This window comes from Neopsephotus bourkii, unplaced genomic scaffold (genome assembly GCF_033783945.1).
Source record: "Neopsephotus bourkii isolate Nb327-2 ecotype Australia unplaced genomic scaffold, CSIRO-AGI_Nbou_v1 NB_1373, whole genome shotgun sequence".
NCBI classification, from domain to species: Eukaryota; Metazoa; Chordata; class Aves; order Psittaciformes; family Psittacidae; genus Neopsephotus; species Neopsephotus bourkii.
Genome location: NW_026901852.1, coordinates 5,380,006 through 5,402,675, shown reverse-complemented (window position 1 = coordinate 5,402,675; position 22,670 = coordinate 5,380,006). Strand labels below are relative to the sequence as shown.

The 22,670-nt window shown below is 39.0% G+C and overlaps 1 protein-coding gene and 1 long non-coding RNA gene across 2 annotated transcripts in view; one reads left to right on the top strand and one right to left on the bottom strand.

The window, feature by feature from the left end:
• The window catches only part of PPP1CB (protein phosphatase 1 catalytic subunit beta), a 28,003-nt gene extending 18,684 nt beyond the window's left edge, over positions 1–9,319 (top strand). The window contains exons 5-8 of the mRNA XM_061367227.1: positions 2,999–3,070; positions 6,445–6,596; positions 8,128–8,262; positions 8,847–9,319. Coding sequence (XP_061223211.1) covers positions 2,999–3,070; positions 6,445–6,596; positions 8,128–8,262; positions 8,847–8,951 — 464 coding nt within the window. The 3' untranslated portion in view covers positions 8,952–9,319. The remainder of the gene's footprint in view (positions 1–2,998; positions 3,071–6,444; positions 6,597–8,127; positions 8,263–8,846) is intronic.
• LOC133219725 (uncharacterized) overlaps positions 1–22,670 on the bottom strand; it is a 167,161-nt gene that overhangs the window by 32,056 nt on the left and 112,435 nt on the right. The window lies entirely within an intron of this gene.

Genomic DNA, 22,670 nt, shown 5'->3' with positions numbered 1-22,670 from the left:
ACATGCAGCGCACAAATCAGTTTTGCCCTTTTTCCGCTCTTTTCCAATCCTATCCAAACTGCATTCCAGATCCCATGAAGTCATGGACTGTCAACGCCTTTCATGATGTTACTACTATAATAAACACTGAGGCAGCAGCACAAACCATGCAAGTCTGCTGGAGGTTGAAGCTAGCATGTAGATATAAGGTAGGTGCCTTTTTTACTATATTGCGCATTTTTGCATAGTTTATTTTAAAAATATTGTCCTCTGGGATATATAATAAAACTTTGCAAAACCGCATAACATAGTAAAATAAAAGGCACCTAACTTACCCCAGTAGGCTTAAATACAGCTTAAAATACTGAATCAGCTGGTTTTGCCTAGACCTTTCTGGGCATCTACTCTTCCGAGTTCTCTGTCTCACAGTATAAGTCAAACCTTTCTCTCCTGTCTCCAAATGGTCATGCTGCTGAAAGGGTTTTTCACTGTACCCTTCCCATCACCTCCCTCTCTCTTCCCTGTCTTTATACGTTGCTCATACAAGTCATAGTTTGGACTTTTCTGAAGTCTGTCCTCTCAGCTTACGACTTGGCTCCTTATCTGGCTTTAATGAAAGCTTATTTCATTACCATTCCCTACTTCTCCCTTTTGCTCTGCTTTATATTCCATACAATATTGTCTTCCTACCTATGATACCACTCTATTATTCTAATCTTTAGAGACCTTGTTATTTCAGGTTTTATAAACCAAGTCCATGTTGCAGTGTCATGTTTATGGAATACACTGCTCATATCACATTGGATTTAAGCTCTGAGATGGGAGTCATGTTGAGTAGAATACTGGATTTATGTAATATTTTCAAGCTCTGGAATTCTGTTCTTGTGACGTTAACGGCAGTGAAATGTCTGTTGAAGGTTAAGTCTACTTGACAATTTTATACAGTATCCAAGGAGACCTTCTGCATTACACTATAAAAATAAGTAGCCATCACTTTTACCAATTCCACCTGATCATGAAGCAGTTCAAATCTAGAGTCTGGATTTGTTGAGTCTGTCAGGAGTAACGACAGTTCATTTTCTGATTTCCCTTAGGGAAGGTGTGCTCTTACACTTCAAGAAGATAGTATACTGAAAGATACTTTTTCTGTGCTTAGCTGTCATCATGTGACAAGATAACTTAATTCATTTGTGCAATTTCCAGTTTTCTTTCAGTACACAGTAGGTTGCAGCAATGACTGTAGTAGCAGCAGCGTGACAGTGAGCTTTAGCAGCCTGTGTTTGCATTCTTATTTCCTTTGTTTAACGCTGATCATCTACAACTTGTGTCTGTAAGTCTGAATTTGAGACATTAGCTATTTCTTTTTATGGAAGGGAAGTTAGGAAGATGTTTGGGAGAAGACAACCTCCTGGGTGGTTACAAAAAGACCTACAAACATGCCAGCAGTTTTGTGGGGTTTTGCTATTTTGCACTGATGTAAAATAGCACAAAAAAAAATAACAAGCTGCAGAGTTGAGATGTGGTTGTAATAATGTATTTTCTTTTAAAGAATTCCACGTTTTGGGTGCCGCCTGGAACACTGAGAGCTGTAACTTCATGGAAGGTCATAAACTGGTTGCTTATTTCACTGAGATAGTCCTTTACTATCTTGGGGTGTGGTGCTGAGTAGAATCAGAGTAGAATCCACATACCTTAGTGCTAATGTACTCTGCATGTAAATAGATCAGATCTGGGGAAGGGGAAGTGGTAGGTCGGTCAAAACTTAAAGTCTGATTATCTACTTGAATCGATATTATTATCTGTGTATTATTGTGTGAGTAGATTGACTAAATCTCCTTTGACATGCTATTTGATGTAAGATTTGTGCCATCTTTCACAACCTCAAGGTAATATTGTGAAGACAAGTTTAACAAGCCCATGAGGGTAAACGCTTTTATTATAAGACTGCTTCAACAGCAACAAAAATTTAAAATCTTAATACTTGGAAAGAAAAGTTCAAGTCTCTTTACCAAATGCATTGCGGTCGTTCAATGTATGTAACACATACACTGCCACTGCACGAACTCTTGATGCCAGCTGAAATTATTTTACACAGTGACTCATTCCAATGGCAGATATTTTCTATGATGTTCGAAGATCTGGACTGAGTATGGATATGATTTGTTAATATGAAATATGTTTCATCACAAATTAGGCCTTCATGCTCTTATCTCAAATCTGCAGCTTTCTTCATTTGGTTATTTTGGCCTAGTAATTTTAAGTCACTTTTAAGACCTTTATTTGAGAGCATGTTAAGGTGCTAGAACATCTCATAGGCTGTCTTTCATGCCTGTATGCTTCAAGTAGAAAAGCTGTAGAGTGTTTACTTAAACTGTTTGGAGGGTGGCTTTGGAGTTCCATGCTTTGACTGTAATTACATGTCAATATGGCAAAACTATGCAGAAAGAGCTGTGTCTTTGATAAATTATTTTTTTGAGTAATCAAGGTCCTACAGTCTTATAAATGACTAAGCAGCTGAGCTATAGTAAATAATCACTACCTCTGTGCTCCATAGCTGTTGTAGTTTCACAGTCGAGTATTCACTTACAGCACCCAGTGACTGCTGCTCAGCTGTGTGGTAAAACACTGAAGGGATTTTCCTTTAGATTTTATAAAGTAAGGTGGTTGTAAAGAATGTTATCTGCACTCAGTATAATTGGGTTAAATAATGGGAATGCTATTCTTCAGTGGTTATTTCTAGTAAGCTGTTTGAGAGATTGTTCTTAACTGTAGAGTTCTGTGCTGTGTGACTAAAAGCATGGTAGGAAAGGTTAAAACCCCTTTTAAAACCCCTTGCTAATTTCATTTGTGTTATTCTCTGTCCTTCTGTTCGTTAAATGTCTGATAGCAAACTGTCTTTTATTTCTATTACAGTGGAAACAATGGATGCTGTATGACTTTGAACCTCTAAATGTATGTTCTCTGGAACTCTTTACAGGTAAAATATGTACATAAGTCACTTGTTTTCTTGTACTTACAGGTCTGTCTCCAGATCTCCAGTCAATGGAACAGATCAGGAGAATTATGAGACCTACAGATGTTCCTGACACAGGTGAGTGACATGGAATTTACTGTAAATGGGTCTTAATGATGAAACAGGCTCAGTCAATTTCTCTAAAGGTAATGTGGTGACTTAAGGCAAACTCTGTTCCCAGTACAGTATTCCTTCATGTCTCTGTAGGGCGTGAGTCTTGTTCCTCATAATGGCTGAGTTATCTGATCTGTTAGATGCTATTGCTCATGTTGTCATAGCAAAGTAGGATACATTATTCAAGTTCAGATAAGTTATCCACAACTTTGCCTTAAAACAAACTCCAAAAACTTACAGAAAGATCAAATGAAGCTAAACAGCTAAGCTTTTTTCTGTACCTTAGTTAGGCTCACCCAAACCTTAGTCTGTTAAAGAACGCAATTGTTTAAAGCTTGCTGAGTGTTACTTACAAGTATTCGGGCTTCTCCCTACTTCGGGCAAGTCTCCTTCCTCTATAAATTTGAAAAGTATAGCTCCTAATTCACTGCAGATGAGATTTCTATTACCAGTGCTTTCTGTGTAATGTTGTTCTGAATGGTTTAATTAATCTTCCTCAAATCCCCTTTATTCCTGATTTTGTTACTAGTGGATTAGAAAGACTGACAGGCTGTACAATGGAATGTTTTTTGAAGTATTGATTTCAACAGTGGCCTGAAATTAACTTTCAGAGGAGATACCCCATCTGAATGCTTTTTTGAAGGACAAATTACCATTAGAGTTCAGCCTTGGAATAGAATAATTCTACTTCCTGTAATGTTCCTCAGTACTGATGCATAGGAGTAACTCAGGGACTATATTAATGTATCTACTGTCCCTGTTAAACAGCAACATTTCTGTGCAAGATGGTATATACACACTTGACAATGAGAAGCATTACTAGAGTAGTGAATGAGTGTTTCTGTAGTATAAATTACTACATTGTTCTTTTATGCTACTTATGCATTAAATGCATAACCAAGTAAATGTCAGTACAAATGAGTCAGTCTTTACAGTTATCAGAGCTCTGAGAAAAGGTACTTCTGTTCAACAGGCTAATACTATTGCTTGAGCCACCCCCACTTCAGGAATGCCCTTGCAGAATGTAGTTCTGGTTTCCATGGACACTCCACTAAAATCATACGTATTCTTAGTACCTCCTAAAAATAAGTGCAGAGATTAAAACAAAGAAAAAAAAGGGGGAAAAAAAAAAGGAAGAAGGTTTTTGGTCCATGGAGTGGTTTGCAGGCTTAATTCTGCTTTCAGAAGAAATAGCTGGATACTTAATCAGCAGGTAAAATGAAATGTCCCCTCAGAAATGTGTGCATATGGTATAGAGGCATAGAAGGTCCTGGCCTTTTGGACCTATTTAAGACAACTGACATTACAGATTGAAGTTTTATGGAAAAATGAAAAATAAACCAAAGTGGTCTCACTTATGTGGCAGTTTCAAGCTGTCCTTAAAAGCTATCCCTTTGTGGAGGGATGTCACTTGGTGAATGTGTATGTTGATGCAGAAATTCTTGGTAGATGCTTGTGTGGCTTGTGCTGCAAAGACTATTTTATTATGATACCTTATTCTAGTCTGATGTAAAAAACATCAACTTCAATTTAAATACTTCTTATTTTGGTGGCATTTTTATGGAATTTGGAAGCTGTTCACTCAAATCTGATTCTGTATTCCAACTTAAATCACTTGCCTTTGTTAACTGTTAAGTATTTGCATTTTGTGAAGCCAAGGTTTAAATCATGTTTTGATCAGTGTTGCCAACCATTTTCCTATTACGAAACTAGCTCCCTCTTTTGTGTAACCTTGAATGTCTGGTATCAGCTGTGTTGTGGTATGCTCCTGGTCAGCCTAAGCTATTGCAATGGTGTTGCATGTTAAAATATAAACCTACTTGAGCAGCATAGTTTAGTTTAGACAGAGCTATGGCAGCATTCTGCTACACAGCTGCTGAAGATTATAGAACAGGTTTCTCTATTCCTGTGTATAACCCCTAAAGGTGATTTGATTTGGGGGGGGAGAGAATTAGAAGAGGAAGTGCTTCCTAAGCAGCTAAGACAAGCAGCTTCTTGTCAGTTGTTGGAAATTCATGATAAACCATTAGGGATTGCAGAGTAACTGTTCTGTTTTGAAAAACATGTTGCTCAATATAGAACTAAATCTCAGTAAAGTAAGTTTTTTGTCATATGCTGCCTGTGTTCAGTAGCTTATTTCTAGATATTGTATGTAAAATGCAGTTTTATTTGCTCTGTTCTTTGTCTTCTGAAAGGAAATAAAATCTTAGCTTCTGCTAGAGAGGAGCTGTGACAGGCACCGAAGACCATTTTAATAGCTGTATGTAAATACAGAATGGTCTAGTTGCACAGTAGGTTTCAGATACTAGCTTTGCTTCATTACAACTTGTTATTTAAGAAATAGTGTCTTAAGCATTTTGTTTAGCAAATAACCAGATGTAATTGTAAATCAAATCTTCTTGGTGCCAAATAAAGGAGCCTGCTGGCATCTTTCACATTGTGAAACAATGCTCTGGAGTATTTAAATGCCTGTGGGATAGTCATTGCAGGCAAAGAATTTAATGGAAAACTGTGAAATACGTTTTGAATGGTTTTTGGTTTGTGTTGTAGTTGAATTGGCCTGGTTCTTTGTCATGCGAAAATGCTTTGAAAGTTCTTTGTATAAATGCATTGGAGTGGATACGGAGAATTTTTTTTAGTATGCAGTTTTAACTCCAGATTTAGCTGACCTTATATTGGCAGCAGAAAAAAGATCTTGACCAGTGCTAAAATAGCAGAGGGGTTTATTGTTCTAATTTAGATTCCAGGCTGATTGGCACGAGGCTTTTAGAAAAGCCAACAGTATTCCAAGCAAACTGAAAGTGTTATCAGAATTCTGACATGTTATATTTTGATGAAGTCTTGTCAGGTTCTTCTTTGTGGTAAGCAAGGGAAGAATCAAATCTGTTCCATGTTCAGAAGCTTGTGACACAAATTTATTTGTTGTATTAGTGACTGGGCTTGCATAGGTTTTTAAAATATACTGCAGCTTTACAAATAAGCTTTCTTGGTGAGCTGTGAAGTTGATGGTTGCCTTCTAAAGTGAACACACTGCAGTACTTCTAAATTCCTCAAATATTTACTGTACACATGCAGAATATTACAATTAAATACTATTGCAAAGAACTATTTGACTCATTTCATCTCAAGTTACTGTCAATGGTGAGATGAGGAAGAAAAATTTCCAGACTTACACAGTTCATATCTTTTGTCTGAGTTGCAGCTTAAGTGTTGCTGAATTTGTTGCCAAGGCTTTATTTGCTTTAGGAGAGCTGCTCTGGTAAATACAATAAAACTATTTTGTACTATAGCATGATAGCTTCTAAGACTACCATCTTCACTTGTGTTATCTTTCAAAGGCTTGCTGTGTGACCTACTGTGGTCTGACCCAGACAAAGATGTGCAAGGTTGGGGCGAAAATGATCGCGGGGTCTCTTTTACTTTTGGTGCTGATGTGGTCAGTAAATTTCTGAATCGTCACGATCTGGATTTGATCTGTCGAGCTCACCAGGTATGAATTATGCTGCTGTTGCTTCTTAAACATTCTCCTTCTAGATTTTATGTGGTTTTGCCGCTTGTCAGTAGAATATATTTTAAACTTCCTCATTGTGCTGCTTCTAGGAAAAGCATATCTTTCTCATAAAGGGACTATAATCCTGTGTCCTTCTATTGATTTATATTTAACTGTTTAATGTCAGTGAAGTAAAATGCTAACACTAGATTTTCACACTGATGTCTGGTTTTCGTATTGCCAGTTAGTGTTGTTTATGAATGTTAGAGGTAAAGTCCATGTTTAAAGTGACAAAGTGAATTTGAGATTGACACTGAAGTTTCAGGGTTGCCTGTTTCAGTAATAGTTCTCTGGTAGTTGTGGCTTAAACTATCTGCTTCTCTTCATGGAAGTATTAAATGTGTTTTGAATGTTTCCATGAGCATGTCTGTACATGAAAGATTTCACCGTTACTTTCATTTTGACTCCTCTATTTAGAATACTTTGACGTATATTGTTTGAATTTCTGAAATGTGCAGAAAGCAAGGTTATTTTTGGCATCATCAATATTTAAGTGGTTTTTTTGCTGTTTTTATTAAGTTACTTTAAGCAAGTGTCCTAGTTAGGTGGACACCAGGTTTCAATTTCCTGTATAACATTTCAGTGTCATTATTTAGTCAATTTTGAAAGCTCTCTCCTTTTTATTCTGTGTCACTTAGACTTGGGTATACTGTTGGAACTCTTGAATATTTCTCCTTGCAATTCTACTGCTAAAAAAAATTAGTGTCTGGAATAGATATTAAGATTTTAAGATATTAAGATTTATTAATTGCTGATCGAGATTGGTAGCAATTTTTTGTATTCATGTAGTCACTTCAGCTCTTCATAGGAGTATGACATCCTTTAAAAGACCATGGTGACTTGACTGAACCAAATGGTGACTTGACTGGACCAAAGTGAGCACTTGATGCACTAGTTTCAGTACTTTAAAGCGGTGCTTCTATTTCAGGAAAGAGGGAACATCCTTAGCTGATGTGTCATACTCCTTGCACATTTTAAAGATGAGTTATGCTCTTAGAGAAAATATGGCAGAACCACTATGCTTTTAGAGCATCAAAATTCTAAGGTTTGTGTAGACAATATCCATTGTAAGTAAAACTCAACTGTTACAGTTGCAGTGAAGTTGTTAGCCACATCCTGTGTGCTCTGAACTAATAGGTCAGACATTCAAATTCTGTGTTATAAGCCATAAAATGCTGGGAATCTTTGAAATGACAATGCATAATCAGACTTCAGGTATGAAAACGCTGAAAAAATTGATGCATATTTAACATTGGAAGTGTCAGACAGGTTAAGGTACCAGATTTGGCATTCAGTGTCCAGATGAGACAAAATGACTGAAATACCAAGACGTACAATAGTTTTTTGATGAGTTTTTGCAGTCTCCTTAATATAAGTCCTGTTTGCCTCAGGACTGGCTTTTTTCTTCAAAATGTATTTCTTTTTTTTTTTTTTTTAATGTGAGCTGTATTGATTTCTGTGGTGTTCACAGGTGGTTGAAGATGGATATGAATTCTTTGCTAAACGGCAGTTGGTCACCCTATTCTCAGCTCCAAATTATTGTGGAGAGTTTGACAATGCAGGGGGCATGATGAGTGTGGATGAAACTCTGATGTGTTCCTTTCAGGTATGATACATTTGTACATTAAGTATTGCATTAGGTGTTGGGCTGTATGGACTGAGTCAGCTCATTGTGCTTATGGTTAGTCTAAGGTAGCATACTTGAACTACGAAGAGGACTGCACAGCAGTCCATGATTAAAACTGCAAACCAGCTGTTCTCCAGAGAACTATGTGGGATTTGTTGTTTTCCAAACTCCTGCATATGGAGTTACTCCCTCTATTTGGATGCTAATTTAAGAATTTAATTGGGTGATAATTTTTAATCTCACCTAGTGATCAGACTACCTTAGTTACACTGACCAATGGACTAGTGAGACCCTTCTGGTGTGGTTACTTTGATCAGGTATTAGTCTGTATTCTTTCCTGGACATGTTTTCAGCCCCTTTCCCTTTCTCACCCCAGTGTAGTGGTAGAACAAGAAGTATTTAGAAGTAGTATTTCTGTTGTATGTAGGATTCAGAAATTTGTAGGCTTATGATGTAATTTCCTCCCCATCCATGTTCAGCTCAATGAGATTTGGTTGGCTTAACAGTATTTTAAATGTTCCTAGTTGTCACTGACTCAAAAGAACTTCTTTATTTTCTCCAAGATATTGAAACCATCTGAAAAGAAAGCCAAGTACCAGTATGGTGGACTGAATTCTGGGCGTCCAGTCACTCCACCTCGCACAGCTAATCCACCGAAGAAGAGGTGAAGAAAGGAATAACATAGAAACACCATCAGATCTGTCAAGGACAAAACTCCATATTACAGTATATAATGTGTGCACTGTAAAACCATCCAGCCATTTGACACCCTTTATGATGTCACACGTTTAACTTAAAGAGACGGGTAAAGGATCTTTATTAATTTTTTTTTCTAGTAGAAAGATGTGCGACACTGTATTGTAACAAGTATAGCTCCAAGTTCTAATATCCAGCATAGAGTTAAAAAAAAAATTAGGAAAAAACTATTGCAACTACATATTCACACTTACCACGGTTTTTGAAGTTGACCAACATCCCAGTTAAAACTTGATGTAATAGTTAAACCAGATGAGAGCATGATGTTCCATTTGTGTAATGTGGTCTTATTGTTGCTTGATTGCTTTTACTTTGGTTATTTTGTAGCTAGAATGATGCAAATATGGTATCTAGTCTTATTTCCTGGCTCTCTCTTTGAAATTGAAATAAGGAAGGCTCTTATCCTCCCCCTAGTTCCCTGTTGTTCATAATAATAATGCTGCCCAAATGTGTGCCCCATTACACTGCGAAGTTTCTAGTATGGTAGTGATTAAAAGGCAAATTAAGTCCAAAAAGCCCAGACTGGACAGCTTGACAGCCAGCATATATTGAGACAGAAAACCCTGTCTTGACTTTTTAACTTAAACTGCCACACAATGAATTTGTGCACTACACTATTTTAAATTATTGACGTTACACTGTGCTATGGCACTTCATTTAACTTAGGTAGGACAAAAATGGTATTGCCTATTAGTTGGTAACTTGATTATGTGGTACCTTGGCTTTAGTTTTATTAGCATGAAACACCTTTGGCATGCTTAGCTTCCAGGTAACTCCTTACCTGCATCAAAGTTCATCTTACATAGTTCCACAGAACATGAAGATCCTTATTTGCTAAGCCTTTGAAAGCTGACATTCTTTTTCATAAGAGGGTGTGCTTAAATGGATGTTCGTCAACGGACAGTAGGCTAGCTGACAAGTGGTGAGCTGCAAATGCTGTAGGAATGTTCAACATAATAAGGCTTATGTCACTAAAGATTATATCCTTTGGATTTTCATGATCAAATTTCATATACTGTTGTATAAACTTCTGCTTTGTAGTGTACTATAGTAGCAATAATTTCTGTACATGATCAAGAGTTATGCAGTATTTCTTTCCAGTTCTCTCCTTTCTCAAAAGAGTTAACATTGGCAAATGGCAAGACACAGAGAAGACAGAAAACTTATAGTAGGATATATGAAAGGCACAGAATTGTGATGCTTTAGGATGCAATACTTATTGGACATAACTGCAAAAGCTTTTATTGAATATTGTCAAATTTGTAAGATTCTTTGGGGGAAGGCTTCAGATTTATACCATTCTAAATGTGCGTCAGTAGATGTAAAACTCTTGACTTCAGTATTGTCTTTGAAAATGTTAAATTGAGGATTCTGGTAACTTACGTTTTATGAACTGGCACATTATATAATGCAAGAGATATATTGATTTCTGACACGGTGAGCAAGTTCTTTAAAATGGATTTAAGTCTCTTTTCTAATTCCATTTTGTTTTAAATGCGTATTTTAAATGTAGGTTTTTTCATTTAGTAAAAGTTGTCTAATTCATTTGAATGAAGTCTGACTGGTTATTTTAACATACCTTACTGTTCCTCAAGAAGTGTGAAGTTTCATATTAAAAAAAACCAAACCAAACCCAAGCTTTACAACATATATATTTTATTGATTTATATTGGATTGATCTGTGGTTTTGAACAGTGGTTTGATTTACCTCACCTTGAAGCAAGCACCAGAGTTCCAGTACATAAAATAAAATGAAGTAGGTTCCTTCTGGTATTGCTCAAAGACATTTGTTATTGAAGATCAGTGATGAGAGTTGTGTAAGTGAGAATACCATCAGTTTGTGGCAAGGTAATTGATGAAATGTATTCTGTAAACCTTGACAGGCTAACTTCCTACTCTGAGTCACTGCTTTACTTGAGGTTTGGTTTTACAGGTTTTGAAAATGCTTGGTTTTACCAAGTGCAAGCCTCTATTATAAGAAGCATCATATTACTAAGTATCTGGATTAACACTTTTCCATTTTTCCTTAGTTTCTGGAACAGTGTCCTATGTATCATGAATGTCCTGGTGTAAAACTGTATGTTATGTGAGTACCTAACATGCTCACTTGTGTTACAAATGCTGTGTCAAAAGGAAAATAAAGTCTTCAGGCCTTCTTGTGTGTCCTAAAGAAATAGGAAGTTCTTAGTTTATTTTATAGTGCTAGAAAGCCAGATCTGATGGTGGTATTCTGAAGAATTGCTGGGTTTATATAGCAGCAATCACTTGTAAAGGATTTGAGCGCCGTTTCGACTTCTGGGGAGTTGGGATGTCTGCTAACATCCATCATATTGAGGGGGAAAAAATGGTTTAATAATGTTATCACTATAAATACTATTATTGCATACTACAAGTAAACCAGGAGGATCAGATACATAACAGAACTCTCCACACCGCTTCAGCTGATGTTTACCATGCTAATACAGATCTCCAGTATTTTTACTATTTGTCCATTCTGGAAGAGGTAAAAAATGGAATGTGAATCTAATTATACTCAGATAAAATTAACTCCTCCTGTGGAAATCATGAGTGGTCTAATTGCTAACAGATTTCCCTCTATGTAAACATCTTGTCCATACAAGTCTAAAATGCCACTACACAGCATAGTGTTAGTGTGCTGGGAAGTTACAGGAGGATTCTCAAATGAGCTGTTACACCATTTCGGGGTATTTTTGTGTGTTCCCCCTACCCCTTTGAGGGTAGTATTTCTGATTTCATAGCGGAGTATAATTTGGTGCATAACCTCTTGTCTCGTTGCTTTTTGGTTGGCGGGCATTTTATGATTCTCAATCACTTGAGAAATGTGTGCTTTAATCTGATTGAAAATACTGTCCCAAGAAGTGCTTCTTGGGTCTCTTCTGTGTTGATTCACAGGAGATTCTTGGTTTTATGTGATGATTTTGGGGGGTCTTTTTTGTATGCTTCCTAGTGGTTAATGATATCTATTCATGGAATATTCATAATTGTTTGCTGCTTTAAAGAAGAAAATGTTTCATATAGTTGTGGTTATTATGCTACTCTAATATCTTGAATACTGATCTGATCTAGTTCCATAAAATGCTGTAGAAATAGACTTACTGAAAACACTGTATAAATGTCTTACACTAGTGGATTGCATTCAGTTGGCCGTGTTTGGACATACACAAGTATATGTGGCTGCTGGAGTTTGAGTTCATCTTTTTGCATCTAGTTCACTGTGCAAGTGTGCAGCTGTTAGGTGTCACCAAGCTTCCCCATCCTTTTATGAAGACAGTTTGTGTTTATACTGTGTCCTCTGTTCGGAGAGGAACAAATAGGTATGTGTGACATGGCTTGTAGTATCCCAGTGCATTGCATTGCTGTGCACTTGGCTGGGAAACTCTGATGGAAGTTCTTCAGGTCTATGGAAGGAAGTTGTTTTTGTTAATAGCATACATCCTTTTTGTAAGATTGCTTGAAGATGAAGATCCTGTTTGCTGCGTTTCTGCCAAAAGATGGTAGAAGTAGGAGCTGATGAGAGGCAGCCTATATTTACATGGAGAAATGTTCCTGTCTGGCATATCTTTTGGTAAGCCCAAGAAGATATTGCGATGATTCTGTGGAAGCTGTCAGATTAAATGACTGGAGCTGTATGTGGTTATTTTGGGGTTGGCAAACGTACTTTTTGCTGTGTAGTAATTAAAATATAAAAGACTACTGCTGTCTAACATGGTTGAACTGAAGGGAACCTGAGATTAATTCTGTTTTGTATAGCTGGAATTTTCAGAATCTGTAGATGACAAATATCCCATGTTTGGCCTTTGTTGTGAAGCTCAAATGTGAACAGAAAAGGGTACCTACTTTGAGAAGGCTTATGTAGATAACAGTTGCAAAAACCTAGCTTTTAAGCAGACTCTGAATTTCTTCCTGGTAAACTATCAATGGTGGTATCAGTGGCTGGTGTTTCTGGAACTTTCCTTGCTGTCAGGTTTGTTGGAGAAGACTATACAAACCTGACAGGTAGCATTACAGCTGAGCGGAGAGCAGAGGCAAAGTGATACTGTCAATATTATATTGCTTTTGAACTTAGCTTGAGTTGTAACTTGATGTGTGATTGGCATCCGTCTGCTTTGTGATGTACATGAGGATAAAAGTGAGTATTTGGCTTCAGATTAACTGGTGAAAAGGCAAGGGTGAGAGAATGTCTCCTTACACTGAAGCAGAGATGATTACAGCACAGTCAGATGTCTCCATCTCTGAATCCACATGGGGTAATAACATGCTTTAAAGAGCATTGTGTTAATCTAAACAGAATTGTGATGTTCACCTACGTAGTTATTCTTGTCAGTAAGGAACTCAATCAGTACCAGGCCTAGGATATTTAGGCACAGCCCTAGATGTCTTCTGTTTGCTTATGCTCATTGGCAGTAGCAGCTTTCAAAATCACTCTCAGCACAGCTGTATACTTTCTTTTTCTGCCTGGATCATACATCGATCTTGCTTGCTTTGTTCTAAGGTTTGGTCAGGGCTTTGATGACAGCATCTAATGAGATGGCTGCTTGCAGCTCATGGGCTAATAACGAAGTATTCTTCTCAGTGCATATCTCATGATTCAAGCTGAAGGAACCTCAGGCCATGTTGAACTGAACACTGGAATACCACATGACAGTAAGACAGTGTTGGGACAGTAAGTAAATTACTGAGATAAGATGCAAGTTTGGGTACTTCATGGTGCTATGTGTCTGCCAGGTTCTCATCTTCCATGGATTTCTGGAACTGGTAGTGCCTGAGCATCTTCCTTGTAGAGCACTTGAATTGCTGGGAAACAAGCAAAAGTCACTTTTTGTGTAATAATGATCTCAACGTGTTACTTAGCAATAAGGACAAAATTTCATTGTTTCCTGGTGTCCTGTTTTTGAACTCATTTAATCTCTGCACCTGTGTTCCAGGAAATAAGAATGCAAAACCAATTCAAAATAGCTGTTTGCCACAAGCCCTTGCCAATACATGGCTGTAGTAATCTTTTCCAAGGAAAACTACTGCTTCTTGAAACAGTCTGAACAGGTGGAGCTTTAAACAGTGTACATTTGCTGCATGTGGCCTAGTCCAGCCATTTTCCTAGGTTCTGCTGCTGCCTTAGGTAACAGAATCTGCAGCTCAAGCTGCCGGTTCAGCCTATTGTACATAGTCCTAGAAACAAGCATATCAGAAAGGAAGTGCTAACTAGGTCTAGCTGTTAGTACAGATCAGCAAAAGCTATTCTGTATGTGCAAGTGGAGATGTAAGCTCTATGTTAACGGTGAGAAAAGCTTCCAGGCAGAGCTCTAGAAACAAGCACCGTTTGAAAAACCCTGTGTAAATAGGATAGACATGCCCAGGTGTTAAGTTTCAGTGTTTTAACCTAATCTGAGTTACTGTTAAGTGGAGGAAGTAAATCAGATAGGCAAGGTAACAGTTATTCTACTCTTGCAGATAGCTGATATTAAAAAGTAGTGTATTTCAGAGAGCAAAATCATTAAATTACTGGGTTTTCCCTTAGTAGAGTTGTCTGCTCGTGTTCCTCTAAAAGGTTTGCATCTTCAGGCTGCAAGAGAGAATGGTGTAGATGGATCCAATTAATTATTGAGAAGGTTTAGCCAGGAAAAAAGCTGGTATCTTGTGAACAAACTTGCAGCTCATGACATGAAGCAGAGGAGCACACACCATTGATGAATGCAGGGGAAAACATTGGCAAGTAAACATATTCCAGTGTCATTTTTATATCCATTACTTTGAAGTCTGAACAAACATACTGCAATGTGAACAGTATTTCACATTGCTGTCTCTGGCTCCTTCCTAGCAGCATTTGTACAGTTCTTTGTGTAAATCCCTCATTGTCTTTATGAATTTCTGGTCATGTCTATATGAGTCATTTTCCACTAGCTAGCACCGAGTATTTCATGGTTGTATTTCACACTGGTGTTCCTGAGTAGCTTCTTGCACTTTCCACAGGTAGAACATGTATCATTCTGTGAAGTGCTGGGAGAGGGAGCGTGTTACAAGAACTGCATATTAATGGCCATCTTAACTGCACCTTAATTGCATCTAGCTTCCAGGAGGCTGGGTAGGAGGATGAGCTGTAAGACTTAATGACCCAGTCTGTTGAAGTTGGTGATGGAGAACTAACACTTTATTTCATTCTTTCCTACTCAAGGCTCTTACCTAAAGGTACAACAACAAACAACTGAATACTACTCTTAGAAGCTTTTGCCTTGCCTTTACCACCTAGAGTAGTAAGAAGATAGACCAAGGAAAATAGTGTATCGTGTGTATACTAATGCTATACAAGAATTTAACACGAGTGCTTAAGGAAAAACACCCAATCCAATTGACGTAACTTGTTTTCTTTATGTTAGAATCGATTTGGCATCCGATGCCATCTAGTGGTAGAAGGCCAGTGGGTGAGAAGCTGTTACTGCAGACTTGGCATGTTTATCGTGCACTTGTCTGATGTGGAAACCCTGCCCCATGATCAGTGCTGAAATACATTCATGCTTCCTAATAACTCGGATCTTGCTGCATTGTAGCTAGGCTTACCTCAGTTAAACGTACAGATTTATTTCCCTTAAATTTGGCTGACTTCTTGAGGCCTCTTAAAACTGTATGAAGATTCTGAAGGAAAAAGAATAAGAGCTGCCATGAAAAGCATAAATAAGTTGGGTTTTGTCTTAGGCAAAGGTGTCCAGGTTTCTTTCCCACTCTGGAATCTTCTTTTCCCAAGTCTAAGTAAGTAAGGTGGGATTCTTTATATAAATTCCCAGTGATTGGAGGTTGGTGGAAAATACATAAGTATGTTTAGGTCTGGCATCAACCAATATAACTACATAGGGGGAGAAAATAAATGGTTCTGGTTTAGGTGTGGAGAGCTAATTGGGAGATGCTATCAGAATAGGGCTGATACTAAATTTCAATGCCTTATCTATCCAAATATTACATAATGTGTTGCTTTTAGTTAAGCAGTTCTTAACTCTGCTCCACCCATGGGCTTGGTATCACAGGTTTATACTGTTGAAAACACCTGCAGAGTTTAAACCTGATTTGAGGGAATCATTTGATATTTAGCCAGCCTCCACTAGTCTAAAATGAATTGCTCTTGAAAAGCTGTATCTACACTAGTGTGTTACTTTGGAGCAATTACGTGGTTTTGAATGGAATCCTCCTGATCGTGCTCATGTACCTGGTTTGGTGTCAGAGCCCATACTGCTGTAGGCAGATTGGACATTTAGGTTTTGTTTCACACAAAAGAAACTTGTTCCTCGTGTATGTCTGTTGTGTCAACGATCCAAGCTACTTTGTGGGCCATACCACTGCGAAGCCCCCCAGCACGGCTGGGTGACACATGAGTGCACTGATAAAATGAAATCGAAATGAGAAGAGCTTATGTGACACTGAAGTGCTTCCCATGCTGTGTAAAGTCAAACTGGCATCTGTGCTTCCGACATTGTCTGTCAAGAGTCACTGCATCCTGTTACTTTACTGTTCCACAGTCCACCCAACATTTTCCTCTGTATCTTTTCCATTGTTTGTTGTAAATACCATTGCTCTGATTTTACTTGGTTTTTTTAATGTCTCTTTTTTCTAACTGATGCTTCTACCCAATGGGTGGCAAGGTCTCTTCAGCTTCCCAGATGGTTCAATACTGTGATATCTTAGGCTGCAATGAGAGACTCATTTTCAGTCTGTCGTGAGAGGGCTGAAACCTTTGGTGGCTGGATAACCTAGCAGCAGCAGGAGGAGGCTGTGCACCTCGGCAGTCGCGGACTAGCAGAACACCAACAGTTGGGGTACGTGTGCAGTTCAAGAAGGTGGAAGAAGTTATACTGAAGAGCAGGGCAACAACCGTATCTTGAGGCACTACAGCCTCATCCCCTCCATAAATGATGTAGGGTTAATGACACCACACACAACTCTACACGGTAGTGATGACAAATACTGGTTGAGGTGTCAGTTTACTTGGAATGCAGTTATCTGTTGACTTGCAGTAATGTGTTTTCCTTTCCACATTCCAGCAAGCCTGAAAGGTTTTACGGCTGCCCTTCCTTAGGCCCAGGGAGCAGCAGTGTGAAGCTTGTCCTGGGGGAGATGTATCACTGTGTGGTCTCTTCAGGATCAGAGGGTTGGGTGTCAGATACAGAGCTGCTATTTCAGCAGGCAGTCTGCAGTCACGGATTGGTGCCCCCAGGGTGGCAGCAGAGCAAGGATGTGCTGTCCTGCTTGCTGGCATGATTTTGTTCCATATATATAGCAGTCTAGGGGGGAGGTAGACAAGCTGGTGTCACAAGAATTTCAGGTGGTTGGTTTCTAAGGGCTAGAAGGTGTGCTGATCACCACCGTGGCCTGAGGCAAAAGTGAGAAGGGAATAGAGAAGGAAAAGCTTGGAGGCAGCCATGGTCAGAGTTACCCAGAACTGAGAGCAGTTCTTGGGCAGCCTGCATGCCAGACTTACTAAAGCTCAGGAGGAGACTGTGGGAAGACCAGTATCTTCAGGAGACATTTGCTTTCTCTCCAGAGTTCCCACATTAAGCTCTTCGTTAGTGACTCACAGGCCAAGTGCAGGAAAAAAAGGAAAGCAAAGGTCAGCTTGACTCTTCTGGCAGCTCTCACTCACCTCCAGTCTCCAGACACCCTCTCTACTTGCATAGGTGAGCATGAGGTAGTGTGGCATGGAAGCAGACTCCATATAGAGCACTTACTAATGCTCGTGGCCACACTTTAAGTTTGATCTGTTAGTCCCTAGTGGGCCATGTTGAACCCCTAAGAGAAGTTTGTACTGGCTCGCTCATTCCTATCTCTTTCTGTATCCCTGAAGTTCCAGGTCCCACTGGCTTCCCCAGGGCCCTGTTTTTTCATCCACATAAGGATTATGGGCCACCTCTTGGGGAATAAATACAGTTTGTATGCTTTTGCTGAGCCGTTCCAGTTCAATTCAGGTGTTCTAACCACTCAGATTTCGGGGTGATAACTCTGAAAAGGATGCTTCAGCAAAGTCTAGGCTCCGAATAAATGGTTACCCTCAGCTTTGTCCTGCATTATTGGGTCAGACATTTACAGTGGGATGAATAGCATGTATCTGGTTTCAGCTCTTATAGCACTATCTGGTAGTTGAGAAAAAACAACAGCTTAAGCCCTCAGGGCTCTGCGATGTTGACCTGAGGCTGTGAGAAAGTGGAGCAGCTCAAGTTTGTGGTGATAGGATTGAGCATACCTTGTTGGGCACCTATGGGAATCATGGAAGAGCTCGACTGTCATGTACTTATACTTGTCAGGCATCACTTAGTTCCCCTACAGTGCTGCATGTTTAATTTTTAGCAGGTAATAGAGAAATTTTAGTGGCTTCTGTGTCTCCCTTAAAAATAAATACAATTCGGAGCCAGATAAAGTTTGTTTCTCAGTTATCAAAATGGCCAGGAGGGGGCATCAGTGTACCACAGAGAAGCGTTTGAGCCTCAAACTGGCACTTCAAGGACACAAGCGCTTGCTTCTCAGTCAGCCATGCCTGTGCAAGGAGGCTTTGTTAGGTAGCTGAAGTGCAGTATTTGTGTCTAACTCATCTAACCCACCAACTAATTATTTTCAGGCAATTATGGGCAGATTTTATTGTGATTGGAGGTGGTAGTTTTTGTACACAACTACTTGGACTGTATTTGTGTTGTTACCTATTAATGTACATAGGGGTTTTACAGAGGTCACAGATCTCTTCAGTCACTGGTTTTAGTGTCCTGGTCTTCAAAATGAAGAAAACTGGGGTGGATGAAGCTTATAATAGTAATGCTTTATAAATAAGAAATGTCTGCTCTATGCTGCAGATATAATGCTTTCCTATCTCCCTTTCATGGTAGTCTGTAATCCACAAGTATCCAAGCAATACATCTGCCTAACAGTCTTTTAAGGTAGATAAGTATGATGGTAGAAAGCAAAAATACCCAAGGACTTCTTGACTATAGAATGGTTGTGAGGACTAGAGTGAAGATGTGAGAGTTCCTGTAGGCCTGCAGTCTGGGTTAGATTCCTTACCTGAAGACAGTAATTACATGTCCTGTGTGCAATACTAGCAGCACTAGCCACCATTTCCTGATAAAGGGTTCTGTTTTACTGTGGAATTTTTCCAAAGCTTTGGTTCTTCCTCAGTCTTTGATTTTGATTTTTTTTTTTAATTCTCTACTTTAACCTTTTCAAAGAATGAGCAATAAGAAAAGACATGTTCTCCACCCCTATCAGAGATGCTGCTTTGTTGTCATATTTTTGCTGACCCACAGATAATACTTCTAAGCAGTAGATGAAGATGCAATCCCTCCTTCACGACCATGGTGTCATACTGACAGTATGTACTGGGCCTGCTGCAGGACAGTAGCACTGACCTACTGCAGGGTTAATGTGCAACATTATTGTTGGCTGCTCATCTTCCTGTGCTGATTCCTACTACATGTCAACCTCTTCTGTTTGTACTTTGATGCCTGCAGTTCTTAGAATCAACTCAACGGAGGAAGAAACTGTACCATTGTGAGACAAAGGAAAAAATCATGATCCTTGCTCTGCTTTATTAATAGCAGTTACCAGAGGATGAGGACCTGTGCTATGCTGGGATGATGCGGTGATCTTACATGTGGTTTTGATAGATAATTTCTACTAAGACTGGGGATGAAAGCATCTGTGCATTCTTCTTGCTGGAGCCATTTGTTAGTGTTCTGTGGCTGCTTGTAGCTGTGGAAGATTCAACATCAGCATTTTGTCAGTGAGGCAGGAGTTGGATTTCTAGAACTTCACAAGATGCTTCTTGCTGTTCCTCTAGAACTTCGAGTGACTGATTTTCTAAACCCCAGTTTTGCATTTACTTTGCATACATCCCGTTCCTTAGGAAAGCAGCATGTATACTTGAATTAAATGACATTAACCTGTGGTATTATTCGTCCATGTAAGAGAGAGTGCACATTGCCATGTACAACTTGGTAGCACAAGGACTTCCAAGTGGAGAACATTGGAATGATACACATGCTTTGAAACGGGCATGTAGATTATACTGGAAAGAGCACAAAATTCTGCTCAGAAGTAACATTTGGAAGTCAATTGTTTTCCTAAGTTTCCCTATAGAAAAAAAAAGTGGTGTGCTGTGGTTGGTGCTTAACCTCTTGTTTCAGTCAGGCTGATTTCTTTTGTTGCAGGAAAATTGTCCACACGTGGCTTTAGCCTTAATATTTCCATTCTGGGAGTACTAAGGGTTGGAGGCCTGGTGGGAAATAAGCTGCTTATGTGGTTCCTTATCTGCTTATGGTGGTCTTCTTTATTTTTATGTATCCACTTTCTCCAGCCTGAAAATCTGCCTTTATTACCTCTGCTCCATGTTTGTTACTTCGTGACCTCTGCTGACATCCCTTTCTTACGGGTAGCTGTGTGTATGTGTGTTATAGATGCATTACATCTCCATCCCTGGTGATGTTCAAGGCTGGGTTGACAGAGCCTTGGGTGACGTGGTTTAGTGTGAGGTGTCCCCTGCTCATAGCAGGGGGGCTGGAACTGGATGATCTTAAGGTCCTTTCCAAACCCTAACTATTCTATAATTCTATTATCAAATGTATCTCCTGACTCCTTTCTTTGGAGTGGAAAATTGGGGTGGCCAGTTTGAGAGCTGGTTAAGGTAAAGGTAAGATAAAGGTAACTTACCCCGCTGAGGTATTTGCATATCCTGTGCTGCTTTAGCAAGTGTTTTACTGGTATCCAGGCTACCTGTGTTAAGGCTATTCAGCTAGAGGTGGTTATGATCGGTAATACTGTTTTATAAATAGTACAACTCTCCGGAACAACCCCAGAAACAAACATATCTTTGAAATGCATGGTGCTGCTGGCCAAAAGAGTAAACAAAGTGGCCTTTCATAAGAAGAGATGGAGATATGCCTTTACTCACTTAAATTTGAGCTGCAATAATTTAGGACAATGGCATGTAGAAGTTTCTGTTGCTGCCTAAAAAGCATTCTTCAGCTGAGTTGTGTAATCCATAGCACAGATGTTGGTAGAATTTATATAAGGTCTGTTGCCCTGTTCTCCACAAAGACTTCATCTGGCCAAATGCTGACCTATTAGCAATTACTATTTCCCAAGAACTCAATGTCTTTCGGTGTTGTCCACTTATATAAGAACATCTGGACAGAAAGAACATGCTGTTTTCAGTGGCAGGTCATCTGTATATCAAAAACTCTTTTTCTTCCTCAGAGGATGATTTTCTTAAGAACTACGGAGATGCTGCAGGGAGAAGATTGACCCACAAAACTAAACACCTGTCTTGAGTGTTTTAGCATACATACCCTGAACCTAGGGTATTTCTAAACCTCCTTGACTTCCTCTTTGCAAGAGTTGAACTCTTCATGCTTCTGTTGTAGCAGTTTGCACCCCATTTATGACGTGGAATAATGCAGGACTGTCAGTTTGTTGTTTGGTTTGGTCCTTTTTTTAAGAGCTCCAAACTGTCATAGATTAGAACATTAGCTGCAGTCATGCACCATCTGTTGTTGCCTCATGGGCACACGAGCATGTTCCTGAATATCCCCTGTGTCAACATCCCATGTATGATAGGTAGAGAGATTTAACTAGTTGTTGACAAAGTGTCAGTGTATTGATTGTACTTTTTCTAAAGCAAGGTGTATTCTAGTCTTGCACTAGAAGGAGACTTCCCTCTATCACATGCTGCTTTAACTCAAACCATTGCTGCTTTAACTCAAACCATTACTGCTTTCTCAAACCATTACTGCTATAGCAGATAGTGAAAAATCTGTAATTTGTCAGCCATATTAAATGTTCATTGATTTCAAATCCATACGTTTCATGTAGATACAGAATATAGCTGTACCCACAACCTATATATTTCTGTAGCTGTTGACTTTATTGAAATGCTATTTCATTAGTAAGAACAAACATTGTTCCATAAAAAGCAAGGAGCTTATGTTGATCCCTGTAATTACTTTTTAAGCAGATGGAACATACATGTCCAGCTCATTTCTGCAGCCCCAGGCACAGCAGTCTTGCAGTTAGGAGGAATCAGTCTCACTTCCATGAAATGGAATGACAGTAAAGATAAATCATGAACTCTTCTTGATCCCTCCCACACAAGAAGAGTACTGTTGAAGGGACATGGAAAGCCTTGAAGTAGCTAAATAGAAATGAATGCTGCATAAAATGCCCTGGGCACTGAAAAATGCTCATTTTCTATGTCAGCCATTCCCAGTGTACAGCCTTTGGTGCTGTGATGGTCGTATTTTGAGGCAGGCCAGCCTAGTGAGTTAGTGTTCTGGACAGAGTCCTGCATGGATCATTAACAAAAAAACCCAGGAGGGCAAAGGTTCCTTCTCACGCTGTATGAAAGCCATTTATTTGGGCTCAGGGTTTATCTACTACAGCACGGAGTCAACCTTTTATTGAATGTAAGTCTCATTTGAAGCCTTGCCCGATGATTAATATCTGCAAACTGTCTATTGTTGGATTCCAACACAAAGCCTGTTAGGTCATGTATTAATTGCAGCATGACAAACAACTGTTTTTCTCATGGATAACAAGAAGAAAGGAACGTTTAAAGGGCTATGGTTGCTAGTTTGGAACAGAAGTAAAAG